At 41.0% G+C, this 14,463-nt stretch overlaps 1 protein-coding gene across 5 annotated transcripts in view; it reads left to right on the top strand.

Annotated features, from left to right (window-relative positions):
• cpne4b (copine 4b) overlaps nucleotides 1–14,463 on the top strand; it is a 100,588-nt gene extending 86,125 nt beyond the window's left edge. For 4 of the 5 annotated variants that reach the window (XM_089123222.1, XM_039678893.2, XM_089123224.1 and 1 more), the window contains 2 exons: nucleotides 4,050–4,286; nucleotides 10,076–14,463. In XM_089123222.1, the coding sequence (XP_088979348.1) occupies nucleotides 4,050–4,286; nucleotides 10,076–10,207 (369 nt within the window). In that variant the 3' untranslated portion in view covers nucleotides 10,208–14,463. Of the gene's footprint in view, nucleotides 1–4,049; nucleotides 4,287–4,657; nucleotides 6,860–10,075 lie in introns of those variants that run through there. The other variant, XM_089123223.1, reaches the window with a different exon arrangement.

The following is a 14,463-nucleotide window of genomic DNA, read 5'->3' as shown; positions in this document are numbered from 1 at the left end:
TATTATTTATTTCAGCAGGGGATTTTTATGGACACGATCGTATGAGGTGACCCTCCATTCCACATCCAAAACATTTCATTTTCTCTGACGTCACATAAACATTGTAGTCGTAATCATCTACTCTGAACTTAAACACTAGATTTAATTCTTCATTGTTGTTTTTTAGAATCATAAAAACCTGCCTTCTAAAAGAAACAACATGTCTCAAATGCGGAGATTTATAGCCAAGTCCAATTGTTTTGATCGGTGACATCAGCTGCCCATGTCTCGACAGTTCCCTCTCTAACATTTCGTTACTAATGAACGGAGGGACTTGCGACAAAATGATCTTCTTTGCTGGATTAACGAGCGGCACCGCTTGAACCAATAGCTGTCTTTAACCGTTACACCTTGTTCAACAATTGTTGCTACTTTGTCAAAACTATCAACAAAAATCACAACTCCGTTGTTCATCCTAGACGCGGATTTAATGCTTTCATAACCAATAACTCCTCCGACTGCCAGGGCGCAATCCTCCACAGAACAGTCTACGGTTGGGCAAAGTTTAAAAGCATGTTGACGCGCGAGCGTTTCCAGCCCCAAAACTCCCACACCTCGAGCCGGCATGACTCCCGGTTTCACCGGTCGCCGCCGTCACCAACAAACTAACCCAAATAAAACACACCACTAACGACAACAAAACCTTAAACAAACTCAAAATAAAGAAAAAGAGAGAGAAAGACAGAAAAACACTCACGCAAAAAACAGGCACGCTCCAGTCTCGCATCCACTCAACTTCCGCTCAGAGAGAGAGAGAGAGAGAGAGAGAGAGAACACACTTTATTGGACTGAAGAGATTAATTTCTGCTCAGCACCGTATTGACACCATCTGCTTTACTGCTGTTGCCGCCTTGTAAAAACAACCAAAGTTGCTGATGTGTGTGTGTGTGTGTGTGTGAGCGTACTCTCACATGTACATAAAGCATCAACATTATCAGTTTATCAGAATTTTTGTCTCACTTTCTTGTAAAATTTTAAAACATCCTTGTTTTAAAAAACTATCCACAAGTTTCCTACGCCCCATCAGTGTTGTGCAAGTTACTTCCAAACTGTAATACATTAGGTATTACTTGTTACTGTTATTTAAAAGTAATTCATTACCTTACAATATTACTGTCTCAGAATTGTAATGCGTTACATTACATAATGCATGTATTACTTTTGAGTTACTTTCACCAAAATATGTAAGTAGAACTTAACTTTGGGGCTGTAACGATATGCAATATGAAACCGAAATCGCGATTCGCCACACGACTCAGATCAACGAACCTACAGAATCGCGACACACCTCTTCCAACTCCAGCGTTATTCTCCTTACCCTCCATATCCAATGCTGCCTTATCTTTAAATTAGGCTATTAGTATTATTTGAAGTTAACATTATAAAATACGTAGACCTACACCACAAAACTAGTTGAGGATAAATTATTTAATTGGGTCCAGCATTATGGACATGATGACATTTGCAGTCAAAACTTGAAATAAAAATTCTCAGAAAATACATGTATTGAAACGTATATAGGCTATTTCCTTAAAGGACTCCAGACATTAGACAAATATCAGTCTATGTTTTATTTTTAATATTAGGGAAAAGACACACATTCATGCGTGACAAAAAAATAGGAGGCAAAATATATTTTTTGTAATTCTGTTAATTACACTGCGCAAATCGGATGAGGAAGGGTTGGCTCTCCAGTCTCCATAGAACTTAAAATATTCATTTTATTTTAGTTTTCGTGTTCGCATTTATGAGGAAAAAACAATGTTACAGACGCGACCGCTCTGAACTGGCACTAAAAGACTGCTTTAAAACTTTCACATATCTCTGTTGCCTTTAAGAAGTAAAAGCAGACAATACACTGTAATACAAGCCTCACTGAACATGTAACGACTAAAATATTACTGAAAATTGATTAGTAATGCCTTACACTACTGTGTTACAGCAAAAAGTAATATGTTACTGTAATGTATTACTTTTGTAATGCGTTACTCCCAACACTGCGCCCCATGAGGCCTTGCGTGAAAAGTGGGCGCATCTTCCGGTTCGAAGTAAACAAAGCGCGACTTGACCATGGACTTGACATGCTTGACACTCGTTTATTCAACAGTTGACAGTCATTCAAGTTATAGCGATCCAAACTAGCTAACGATGTGGGAACACAACCTCAGCAAAATTAAAAAGGGTGAAATAACAGTACCTTTACCCTCCGCAGTAGTTGGTTGGGAGTATTATAATAACATATTATCAATACTTATCAAGGCATGGTGACAGACAGTCGTGTGAGCTGACAAACAATTAAAATAAAAAATACAAACTTAGTCATTGTGCTTTGGAGTTTATTCAAAATTATAAATGAATGTGCTACTTGAATACATTAACTGGCACATTTGGTATTGTCAACTCAGGCTTTGATCCTGAGTTTAGGTGTAACATCAGTAGCTAACAGCCAATCACATGCTAAGAGAGTTTATAGAATATTAAGAATTTAAACAAATGTACACAGGAAGATTCGTCGTCTTTTGGGAGGTGATGGAAACTACAGTCGTTGGTAGGATCACTGTGTGATCTCGTTTTCAGCTTATGTTCAAAACAATCACGTTTAAGCCACTGAATTAGTTTAGTCCGGTTATACGTACAACCGCGAACAGCACATGTTGTCCCTGAGCTCCGTAACGACATCTCTCATAAAGATTTGCGTCTTTAAATAGTAAAATAATTCTCAGAAAAACAGCTAGCCTCTTCGCTAACTAACACACAAAATACCCATAGACAGTAAAAGAAATGGATGGAGCCATCTCATTGGAATTCCATTGAGACGATTGAAGCCCGTTTTTGGCGATTTTTTTTTATTTTTTATTTTTAGCACTTCCGTCTCTGACGCGCAGACTCAAACAGAGCTTGACGACGTAGATGTGACTAGAGCAACCGTCTGTCTTCTAGTGCTGTGGCATGGGAAATCTGAATCATTCCCTTCCGAAAAATGCAGAGGCGGAGAGTGTGAGTAGGAGCTGTCCATGAGCGAGGAGCAGAAGACATTTTTGCTAGGTATTCTGATTAATTATTTTGTCATTTTGTCTCCACGTTTCCCCGATTGCGTGCAAGCTTCTCCTCCTGTCCATACGATAATCTCTCTACTGTGCAACAGAGAGTCGCGTGGGTATGATGCAATCGTTAGCCTACTTTCACTAAAACTGCTTCTAGGGGGCCATAACATAAGCTACAAGGTACTGGAGCCTTTTATACATTGTCGTGTTTCTTTAGAAATAAATAAAGGACAAATGGGGTCTTCAAACGTTCTCCTCCTGTCCATATGATAATCTCTCTACTGTGCGACAGAGCGTCGCATGGGTATGACGCAGTCGTTAGCCTACTTTCACTAAAACTGCTTCCTCGGGGCCATAACATAAGCTACAAGGTAATGGAGCCTTTTATACTGTACATTGTCGTGTTTCTTTAGAAATAAATAAAGGACAAATGGGGTCTTCAAACGCCTCAGATGTAAAGTTATTCGCTGTCAAAGTGACGCCAAAATGAATGGGAGTCAATGGGAATGCTAACACAAGTGAAGTTCTGCTACAAGATGGCAGCTCCCGCGAGGCTTCAACTTCCGGTCGATGGATTACCCCCCTGAAAATACCATTGGAATGCTACTTCTGCCGCCTTGCCGGAAGTTTCACCCACTTTATTTTTTACAGGAGCACCCCCCGGAAACTTGTGTATATACATTTTTTGAGAAGCAAACTGCCACTGCATTCGAAGTTAGGGCTTGTTCTCAGAAGATACTTTATAATTTCATTTTATTATTGATAAAATAATGCCCCATTGGCTAATTTAGTGCCGTATACAGTATGCTGAAAATTAGTTTAGAGTAATTTAATTTCTTAATTTCTAATTTGGCTTTGAGCGCAAGATAGACACACACCTGGTGATCATATTTGTGTCAATTTCTAAATGTTCTCTCACATTTTTATTCATCACTTTATTCATTTATTATATTCTCTGTTCATCAGGAATACTTTATACTGCTAATCCTGACGGATGGAGTAATCACAGACATGGCAGATACACGAGAGGCCATCGTTCACGCCTCCCACCTGCCCATGTCCGTCATCATCGTCGGCATAGGCAGTGCGGATTTCAGCGACATGCAGATGCTGGACGGTGATGATGGAATCCTCCGCTCTCCTAAAGGAGAACCCGTCCTGAGGGACATTGTGCAATTTGTGCCATTCCGCAACTTCAAACATGTGAGTATAAAACAGCAGTATCCAAAATGAATACTTCATTCAATAAATTCTGTCATTATTTACTCACACTCATGTTGGAATAACAGAATGTTTCTGCACAAATCTGTTTATGAATTGAAATCGCATTAAAAGAATCCTGTCAGGATATAGCCCAACCATATAGAAAGCAAAGCCTGAAGGTTTTACTGGATGCCTTGTAAATGTAAGCGTATGGACGGATGTGTCTAATGAAAACGTGATTCATGCCAGGTTTTCTTATTTAAAAAACTGTATGGTACCTCCGGTCAGGGCATAGTCAGGAAACCAAACTACAAGAGGATGCCGTACATCTGAAGGCATCCTGGTTTCTTTTCATCTCTCTCTTCTCTCAGGTCAGTGCGTTGCTCTCACAGCTGTCTGTCTGAGCTCCAATAACAAGCATCTCGACGCTGGAACACAGGGAAGGGAAACTTCAAAGCTCAATGATTTTGCCGCCCTGTTTAGCTTAATTAAGGAGTGAGAAATCGTTCATGTAGAACAGTCTTCATTATGAAAACTTTTCTTTAAGTGAAGTTAGGCGTATTCTTTGCTGCTTTTACTCAGCAATATCTTTGCCTCTGAAGTTTGGTTCATGCAACGTTCAGTTTTGTTTTTTTATGCCATTCAATATTTTTTTTATTTATTTATATAAAGCCTATGTGAATAAAAATTAGACAAATTGATCTCAAAAGTCTGGTATATCATTAATGAAGGTGTAATTTTATTTATTTATGTCATAAAGTTATTATTCAGTTGTTATATTTGATCCTAAAATGGATCGCATTGGCAATTCAGAATTCATTTTAATACAGTTACATTAGATTATTGCTTAAATAAACTAATAGCGCATAATTATACATGGCACACACAGATCATGCATTTTCACAACACTTACCTGCTTTTATTTATTATTGTTTGAATTGCTAAATTTCTCTCATATAGTCCATGCTTTTCGAGTTATTTGTTTTATTCTAAATTATTATTATTTTACATAATTATAAAATTTTTATACTGAAGATATATTCATGCGTTTATATTTTAGGGATTGTGGGTGTCTGTGGCATCAAAAAGTTGGTATTTTTCTCCAATATTTTGAGTTGTCCCTCCCACTGTTACATGTGTGTCCTGTGGTCCCCCATTCTTTGTGTATTTGGTTCAGTCCTGTTTCTATTTTCCCACTCCTCGTTTGTATTCAGTCCCTTCACTTGTGTTAGGTTAATTTGCCCCAGCTGTGCCTTGATCCCCTTGTCTGTTCTAGTGTATTTAATAATAATAATAATAATTCATTACATTTATATAGCGCTTTTCTCGGCACTCAAAGCGCTTTACATAGAGAGTGGAATCTCCTCAACCACCACCAGTGTGCAGCATCCACCTGGATGATGCGACGGCAGCCATAGTGCGACAGAACACTCACCACACACCAGCTTACTGGTGGAGAGGAGACAGTGATGAAGCCAATTGGTATAGATGGGGATGATTAGGAGGCCATGATGGACAGAGGCCACTGGGCAAATTTGGCCAGGATGCCGGGGTTACACCCCTACTCTTTCGAAAGACAACCTGGGATTTTTAATGCCCACAGAGAGTCAGGACCTTAACGTCTCATCCGAAGGACTGTGCTCTTTGACAGTATAGTATCCCCATTACTATACTGGGGCATTAGGACCCACACAGACCACAGGGTGAGCACCCCCTGCTGGCCTCACTAACACCTCTTCCAGCAGCAACCTGGCTTTCTCAGAAGGTCTCCCATCCAGGTACTAACCAGGCTCAGTCCTGCTTAGCTTTAGTGGGCAACCAGTCTTGGGCTACAGGGTGATATGGCTGCTGGCAATTTAAACCCTGTGTTCTCCTCACTCCTGGTCCGTTCTCGTTTATGTAAAGTGTGAGATTGTGGTACCTAAGTTTTGTTTATTAAAGATCCTTTTTCGTGTTATCCCTCGTCTCCTCGTGCTTCCAGTACCACACGACCGTAACAGAAGAACGGACCACAACCAACTACGGATGCCACAATGCAGCTGATTTTGCTGGAACAAGGCCAGCAATCTCTTGAGGCCCACACCGCGGCTTATCTCGACCTGGCGTGCCTTAGCTCTTTTCCAGATCGCTCAATGAATGTTTTCTTCCATTCTGGCCTCAATGCTGAGACAAAGGCATGCCTGCCCGGTGTGGGACCTCGAGAGAACTTTGAGACTTTTGTCGAGTGGGTGCTTCTCCATAATGGGTTGCCATTTACCGTTGGGCCCTGCGACACCCACGGAGAGGAAACCACCCACCCAGAGCCAGTGCACATCTCGCCCGCCCAGCCTGAGAACCTGAACGCCAGACTTGAGCCAACTGTCAGGTCAGACACCAGATCCGTTTATGGCCATCCAGGGCTGATTTCCAGCATGTCCAAAACCCTGCTGATGTCTATACGTGCTGCCAAGTGGGCCATCATTCCAGTGTCACGCCCCACCGTGACTGTACAGCCAGAGTCCCGTCCCATCGAGACCACTGTCCCTCCAAAGCCTCGTCCCATCGAGATCCCTCCAGAGCCTTCGCCGCTGGTCCCGCCCGTCAGCCCCGACGAGCCAGAGCTTCATGTCAGCCCCGGCGAGCCAGAGCTTTGCGTCAGCCACGACGAGCCAGAGACCGTCCAGCCAGAGTCTTGCCCCGCCGAGACAGCCCCGCCAGAGTCTCGTCCCGCCGAGACAGCCCCGCTAGAGACTGTTCATGCCCTGTCTGCTTTTTTTTTGGGGGGGGGGGGGAGGCAATGTCCCAGCCACGGCCGTCCGAGGGATCCTCTCTGCCACGGCCGCCCGAGGGGTCTTCACAGCCACGGCCGCCCCGAAGGGTCCTCACCGCCGTGGTCGCCTGAAGGGTCTTCACCGCCGTGGTCGCCTGAAGGGTCTTCACCATCCTGGTAAGGCCTCAGCCTGCTCCGCCGTGGCCGCCTGAAGGGTCTTCACCATCCTGGCAAGGCCTCAGCCTGCTCCTCCCTAGCCACGCCCTCAGCCTGCTCCACCATATCCACATCCTGCTCCGCCCTGGCCACATCCTGCTCCGCCCTGGTCACGCCCTCAGCCTGCTCTGCCACGCCCACGTCCTGCTCCGCCCTGGTCATGCCCTCAGCCTGCTCCGCCACGCCCTCATCCTGCTCCGCCCTGGTCACGCCCTCAGCGCTCTGGATAGGCCTCGCCCTGTTCAGCCTCCAGGGTGCCCACCCCATTGAAGTTCTATGGCACGAGGTCACGCCTTTTCGGGAGGGGGCGTAATGTTACATGTGTGTCCTGTGGTCCCCCATTCTTTGTGTATTTGGTTCAGTCCTGTTTCTATTTTCCCGCTCCTCATTTGTATTCAGTCCCTTCACCTGTGTTAGGTTAATTTGCCCCAGCTGTGCCTTGTTCCCCTTGTCTGTTCTAGTGTATTTAAACCCTTGCTGCATCCCAATTCGCATACTATCCGTCCTAAATAGTATTCGAAAACAGAATTAATACGTCCCAAATCGTAGTATGTTGAAATGAGTTTTTCAAAGATACCCGGATGGTGTACTATATCCGGTCAGAATCCAAAGTGTAGATTGATGCAACATCTAATGGCTGATATTGCCCACAAACCATTGCGCGGTGGACGAGGATTCGGTTAGAACTACAAACACAAGTAAAAAGTGTTTAAAAAAAACTACAGACGGAGGACGTGCGAATCCCGCACTGGTCCCGCGGCTGTATAGAGAGGTTTAGATAAAGAGCTTTGAGTGATTAATTATCAATCAACGTTTATTTCTATAGCGCTTTACACAACCGTCAGGAATCCAAAGTGCTTCACATCATAAAAGTAATAAAACATGATAAAACAGCCCAATACACAAGTATAGATACATATAACAACATAAACAAGAAAAAGACATTGTCCCACCACTACTGCGTATTAAAAGCCATTCTAAATAAGTGGGTTTTAAGTTTAGATCTAAAAGTAGTTTCATCCGTAATAGTGCGAATATCAGGGGGTAGCTTGTTCCAAAGTCTCGGTGCAGCAACAGCAAATGCCTGATCAACCCATCGCTTATACCTCGACCTTGGGACTTCCAGCACCAATTGGTTTGAAGACCTTAACAACCTGCTGTGCTCACGCAGGGTCAACATCTCGGATAAGTACTCCGGGGCCAAACCATTTAGGGCCTTGAAAACAAACAGCAAAATCTTGAAATTAATTCGATACTGTACTGGAAGCCAATGCAAATTATAAAGGACGGGAGTGATGTGAGTACGCTTAGATGTATTGGTTAAAAACCGAGCAGCAGCGTTTTGCACAAGTTGAAGTCGTGAGATGGAGCTTTGATTTAAACCAAGAGCATTGCAATAATCCAACCTCGAGCTAATAAAGGCATGAATCACTTTTTCCAGGTCATGCCTGTTAAGAAAAGGTTTAACTTTAGACAAAAGGCGAAGCTGGAAAAAACTCGTTTTGACAACATTACTGATTTGCATGTAAAATTTCATGTTGTGGTCAAAAGTAACCCCTAAATTTCTAACAGCGGGCTTAACATATGGAGTCAAAACCCCCAGATTCACAGCTGAACCATTTGGGTTACCAAAGATGATACAGTCAGTTTTTGCAGTGTTTAAATTAAGAAAGTAATAATAATTATCAGTTATAAAAATAATTATCAGTATCTAACCTGACAAATGAATTTATTCAATGTTGTCCACATTATATTGCATATGCAGAAGCATTGTGAACTTTTGTAAAGATACGTTTAGCCATTACTTTTTAAATGCATCATTATATTCAAATTGCAAACACGAGGAGAGTGTCCGCATGAAAGACACTACTGGCAGATGAACGTGCTCCGAAACGGTAGGAAATTAAATTAGATAGAATGGAGGATTTTAACTGTGACAAGATGATTGACAGGGCAGTTTACAGTGACAGGATGCACGCTGCACGCGACAGAGCTGTCCGTTAAAGATGACGTGATAGTATGTCCCAAAGCTTGCCTATACTGTTTTGCTACACACTCAAAAGTATGTACTTTTTATTCACAAAATGAGTAGATACTTTTGGCGTAGTATAAGTAAGCGAATTGGGACGCAGCACCTGTGTTCTCCTCACTCCTGTTCCGTTCTCGTTTATGTAAAGTGTGAGATTGTGGTACCTAAGTTTTGTTTATTGCAGATCCTTTTTCCTGTTATCCCTCATCTCCTTGTGCTTCCAGTACCACACGACCGTAACACCCACAACCTTGCAGTGTGGCCAATGGCAAGTTTTTGGCAAAAAACTCTTGTTCGATTCTTCAGATTATTTGATGATTATGCTGTATTTTTTTAGTTTTTATGTGTCTGGAGGTGTAGTTGTGTTTTTAAATCTTCAGGTAGGTTTTTCATTTGATTTGTTGAACCTTTGGTACAAGGCTTCTTGTGCACTAAACTCCAGAGAAGGGTTTTGTTTTGCTTTTCTCCGCAGTCAAGAGAACTGCTGTGAGGAAACTTGCTACCTCAGGTCAACTTCTGCAATATCACACAATTCATAAATATAGCGCAGCTCTGGAGGTGTGAAGTTGGCTGTCCGATACGAATGCTTCAGCGAGAAACAGTGTGTGTGTGTGTGCGCATTTATTTTTAGTTCTGTCCTGCTGTGTTTTCATCGGTCTGTCTCCACCTGTTTTGCAGACAGAGAGAAATAGGAGTGACACCTTTCCTGTATCACTTACTCAAGCACAAGAAAGTGTGAGATTTCATCTATATTTGTTTCTCTCATCCTTGCCAATTGTCTTTTGTTCCACACAGGCCTCTCCTGCAGCGCTGGCTAAAAGTGTGCTGGCTGAGGTTCCCAATCAAGTGGTGGATTACTACAATGGTAAAGGCATCAAGCCCAAATGCCTGTCGGACTATGAGTCTTCCAGGGCATTCAGTCCCTGAGCTACGCACAGCCATATGAGCAGCGACAGAGTCTCAGCTTCAAGATATCTACATTGATCATTTCAGAGCTTGCTGCATCAGTATAGGTATCCACAAGCAGGTCCATCTTTGTTGTTGTTGTTGTTGTTTATTTCACTCAGGTTTTCAATAGCATTGGGCAAAAATGTCCACTACTGTTCAGTTCTTCTTAGGCAGATGTTAGTGAAATTAAAGGTTCACTCAGTCTTTTTTTTTCTTTGGTTTGCCCGGCGAATATGGCAGTTGTCTAGGACTTCAAGTCACCATGAAATCAAAGTCGACAGTTCTTGTTTTGTTTTTTGTTATGGAACATTGTCATGTTTACTCCAAACGATTTATTTGTGCACATCATTTTTTTAATTCACGTGCCCTCTTAATTTCCCTTCCCTACCGCCAAAACATGTCTTCTCTGAATACCTCTCTTACAGCAAACTTTCACTCACATGTGATCACAGCAATTTGCAAACTCCATTGATCCAATCAATTCCCAATGAATAAAATTAATTCTGACCTACATGTTATTGAGGGGTTTTAAAGGGAGGGGTTTTAAAAAGTCTTATTTTTCATAAACTTCACCTTTATTGTAAGCCGTGCTCTCCTCTGTCCTCTGAACGACTGGTTGACTTCCTGAGTCTATGAAACCACTCCCTCAGAAACAGGCAGTGGGCTCAGATTGGTTAGTTTGGGCCGGTGTGTTGTGATTGGCTAAACTGTCGCTCACGTAGTCCGGAAGATTAACGCCCATTACCTTTACGGGCGAAAAGTGCATGCGCTGCAGTATCAGTTTGAGGCAGAATCAGACCTAGAAAAGCAGCGATGAAGAGAGTCAAGCAGAACCTCACCACACACGGCTCTTACTAAACGTTTCTGAATTATAATCTGCTACATTTTTTAACTTTATACACGTTTGTTTTACACAATAGCATCTGACTGGCAACAATGGCAACTGAATGGCTACTAATGTTATACTCAAACAGCGTTGGCATTAGTTTACGTTCTTGATCAAATCGAAAATAACGTCATAAAGCATATATTCATGAAAAATACATTTACAACATTAGTACTTATACAAAATTCAGGTCCATAGACACAAAATAGCATAATTAGTAGCCTAGTGGCTATAAAGCCAGCGCTGGCATTTGAAAAAAATAAAACACAAGGCTACGTCTGGAAATATACATGCAAATACATTTAAAATGATTAAGTCTTAGCCTACTTACACGTTGTGGCCCAACAACTGCTGCCTCAGGTTTTAAAGCTGGAACTGTTTCATGTTTTAGTAACAGTTTCTTGTTGAATCCGGTGTTGAATTCGTGGAGATTCTGGAAGCTGTCTCCCGTAAAATTTGCGCAGCACAGAGAGCTAAATTACGATCGTCCTTTTCAGGAACATAATCAAGCATAAATTGTGTTTAAATTTTTTTTTATTAAATTGTTGACGAAGTACAGCGTTCGTGGGAAGCTCAAACACAGAAGACCTGACAGCTGGGTGAAAACAACACACTCGACTAGCCGCAGAAATATGCTCATGCCCTTTTTTGCATATTCCGGAGGGAGGGGTTGATGTAAATGTGTGGGTTAGTGACATCTAAAACCCAACTGTAGTCCCAATCGAGTCGTTTTTGTAGATATTAAACTTTCTAATTTTTAAAAGATGATACCTCTGCTTACACTGAACTTTCAGCGCTGCAACTTTGCAGATACTGTTCATGCACCAACAGCAACATTACACACTATTTAAAATCAAAAAAGTGCAATCGCAATCAAACCCCCCTTTAAATTCCAGGTTTCTCAGAGTCGACTCTATTTATTTTCCACCAAAGCAGGGTCAGGAATAATCCAAGATTAAAGGTGTAATTACAAAAACAAAAATTCTCCCCTGACAAAAAAGCCCTATACTCCTATAACACACTTTTAGCCTGACTGTCCAAATTTGTCGAATTTAGCAATTACATAATCTTGAGTGTATAGCTATGAACATCACTACCTAGTTGTTGCCAATATTTATTTATTTATTTTTACAGAGGTAAAAGTTACAAGAAACAGTCGTTATCGATTTTTATGTTCAAATTAAATAAACAAGAAAGAGGGTTATGTATTTCAAAGCTGTTTGGGCGGAGATTTATGATAGCTACTGAAAATAATAAATATAATACATACACTAAATACAGTATACATTTGTTCAGGTGCTTTGATGTGAGTTTTTTATGATTTCTCGTTAGTTTAATGAATATGAACACAATTTAAGGTTAGCTGCAGTCGGCAAGTCTGGCAGATTGAGTGGACTTAGGCAACATTTTGAATGTTTACAACTCTCATGCCCCTCCCCACTATCAACGAATACCCTCCCAGGAGGCTCCCACAGAGTTCGTGCTCGCCCGTGAGTGTGCACAAGCTTTACTGCGAACGCGCCCGTCTCATCAGCATCCATCAACATTCTTCCAAAAAGCCGAACTTTATTCCTTCATCTGGACATGTTTATACACCTAACGTCACGTTCACATGGATTTCAGTGCAAACAAAGCTAACGAACTTGCAACCTCTGTATCCAGCTTGAACCCAAATAGATCACGTAAATCTCCACCTTTCAAAATGCAGATCCGACTGTAACTTGCGCGAGAGGTGGTGTGTGCATGACCTGTGATTGACAGTCAGATCTCACACCCCCCTGCGCTGATTGGACCTGTTGAACCGGGAGCGGTGGATTTTTGCAAAACAAATAACGCGCTCCAGGTGGAGTTAGAAAAAAAAAACTCCAAAAAACGCTCTGTTTTTTTTCTAAAACCACTTATGTTGTTCTGTCAGATTGTAGTGTCGATTTCACTGAATATGATCAAAAAAATGCTGCCGACAGCACGGCAGCTTTAGGAAACAAAATTTTTAATGTGTTTCTTTGCACTGCAGTCACTGATGCCGAAACAATCTATTTGCAGTCAGCCATGAATATTTTGTTCCATGAGTGAAAGTGTCTGATAACAGGGGAGTTACCAATATAAAATGAGAGGTCAGTTGGTCATGTGATCTCAACATGGCTGCACTCATGAGTCATGAAGCGACCCACTCTCCTGTGAGATGATTTTAAACATTTATAAATTACGATTAATGTTTTGTAAAACTTTTTAATGACCACTGAGTGCAGCTTTAACAGTGGAATAGATTGCTTTCACTGCAACCAAACCAATCTGCAAGCACCTTTTGGTCTGCTGTAACTCTGTAAATGGAAGAAAAGCCGAAAACTGTGGACGGTGTTCCTTTAGATTCAGATGCCAGACTGATTCCAACTTCGTTAATGGGTTTTTATTTTATTTATTTATTTATTTATTTATTGCTAGATATCATTACTTTATATTTGGTGGACCTGCTATATAAGGGCTATATAGTCCAAATAATATTCCTATGCGTAATAGTTTAGGAGGCAAGTGATTATCAGTTTTTGGCCAGACCAATGCTCAGTTAGTATAAACACTGTTAGTCCTCTATAATCCGGAGTGCAACTATTTAATTGCATTATTTCATTTACTTACAAAAAGTTTGGAGGCAGTAGATTTTAGGGGTTTTAATTAATTTATTTATTTATTTTTATAAATGTTATGTATTCCTGAGATAGCAAAGCTGAATTTTCTGCAGCAATTTCTTCAATCTTCAGTGTCTTATGATCTTTCCTTCAGAAATCATTCTAATATTCAGATTTGGTGAATAGAAATTTCAAAAGAGCAGTATTAAATTGAAATGGAAATCTTTTGTAATATTTTGAATGTCTATACTGTAACTTTGCTGAATAAAAGTAGAAAAATTAAATACAAATCTCACCGACCCCAAACTTTTGAACCGTAGTGTATTTATTTTTTAACTATTTTTGATGTGAGGCCTTTACGACTTACAAATGTTACATAATTAAGTGTATTGTATATAGCTCTATAAATGAAGGAATATTTATTGGAAAGCATGTGGAATGGACTCAATTCTGTGAATACAGTATTTAGGGATTATTTGTTTTTGCTATTTTCTACAGGTTTCTTGACATTGGTTCTGCAGAGTTTCTTAATCTATAATAATAAAGTCCCTTTCAGATGTGTGTACTTATGGTGTTGTATTAGACACATTTCTCTTTTCCTTTCACGCATTTCTTTCTTTTCTTCTTCCTTCTCTTCAGAGTATATGTGTGTGTGTGTGTATGCTTGCTTACTCCAGCAACAAGGACTGTATTTTGCATGTTCCCAATAAAAAATGTTTTTCCCA

Source organism: Pimephales promelas, chromosome 18, assembly GCF_988280905.1.
Source record: "Pimephales promelas chromosome 18, fPimPro1.hap1.1, whole genome shotgun sequence".
Taxonomy (NCBI): domain Eukaryota; kingdom Metazoa; phylum Chordata; class Actinopteri; order Cypriniformes; family Leuciscidae; genus Pimephales; species Pimephales promelas.
Note: the sequence above shows the minus strand (reverse complement) of the source record. Positions and strands in the feature narration are given on the sequence as shown.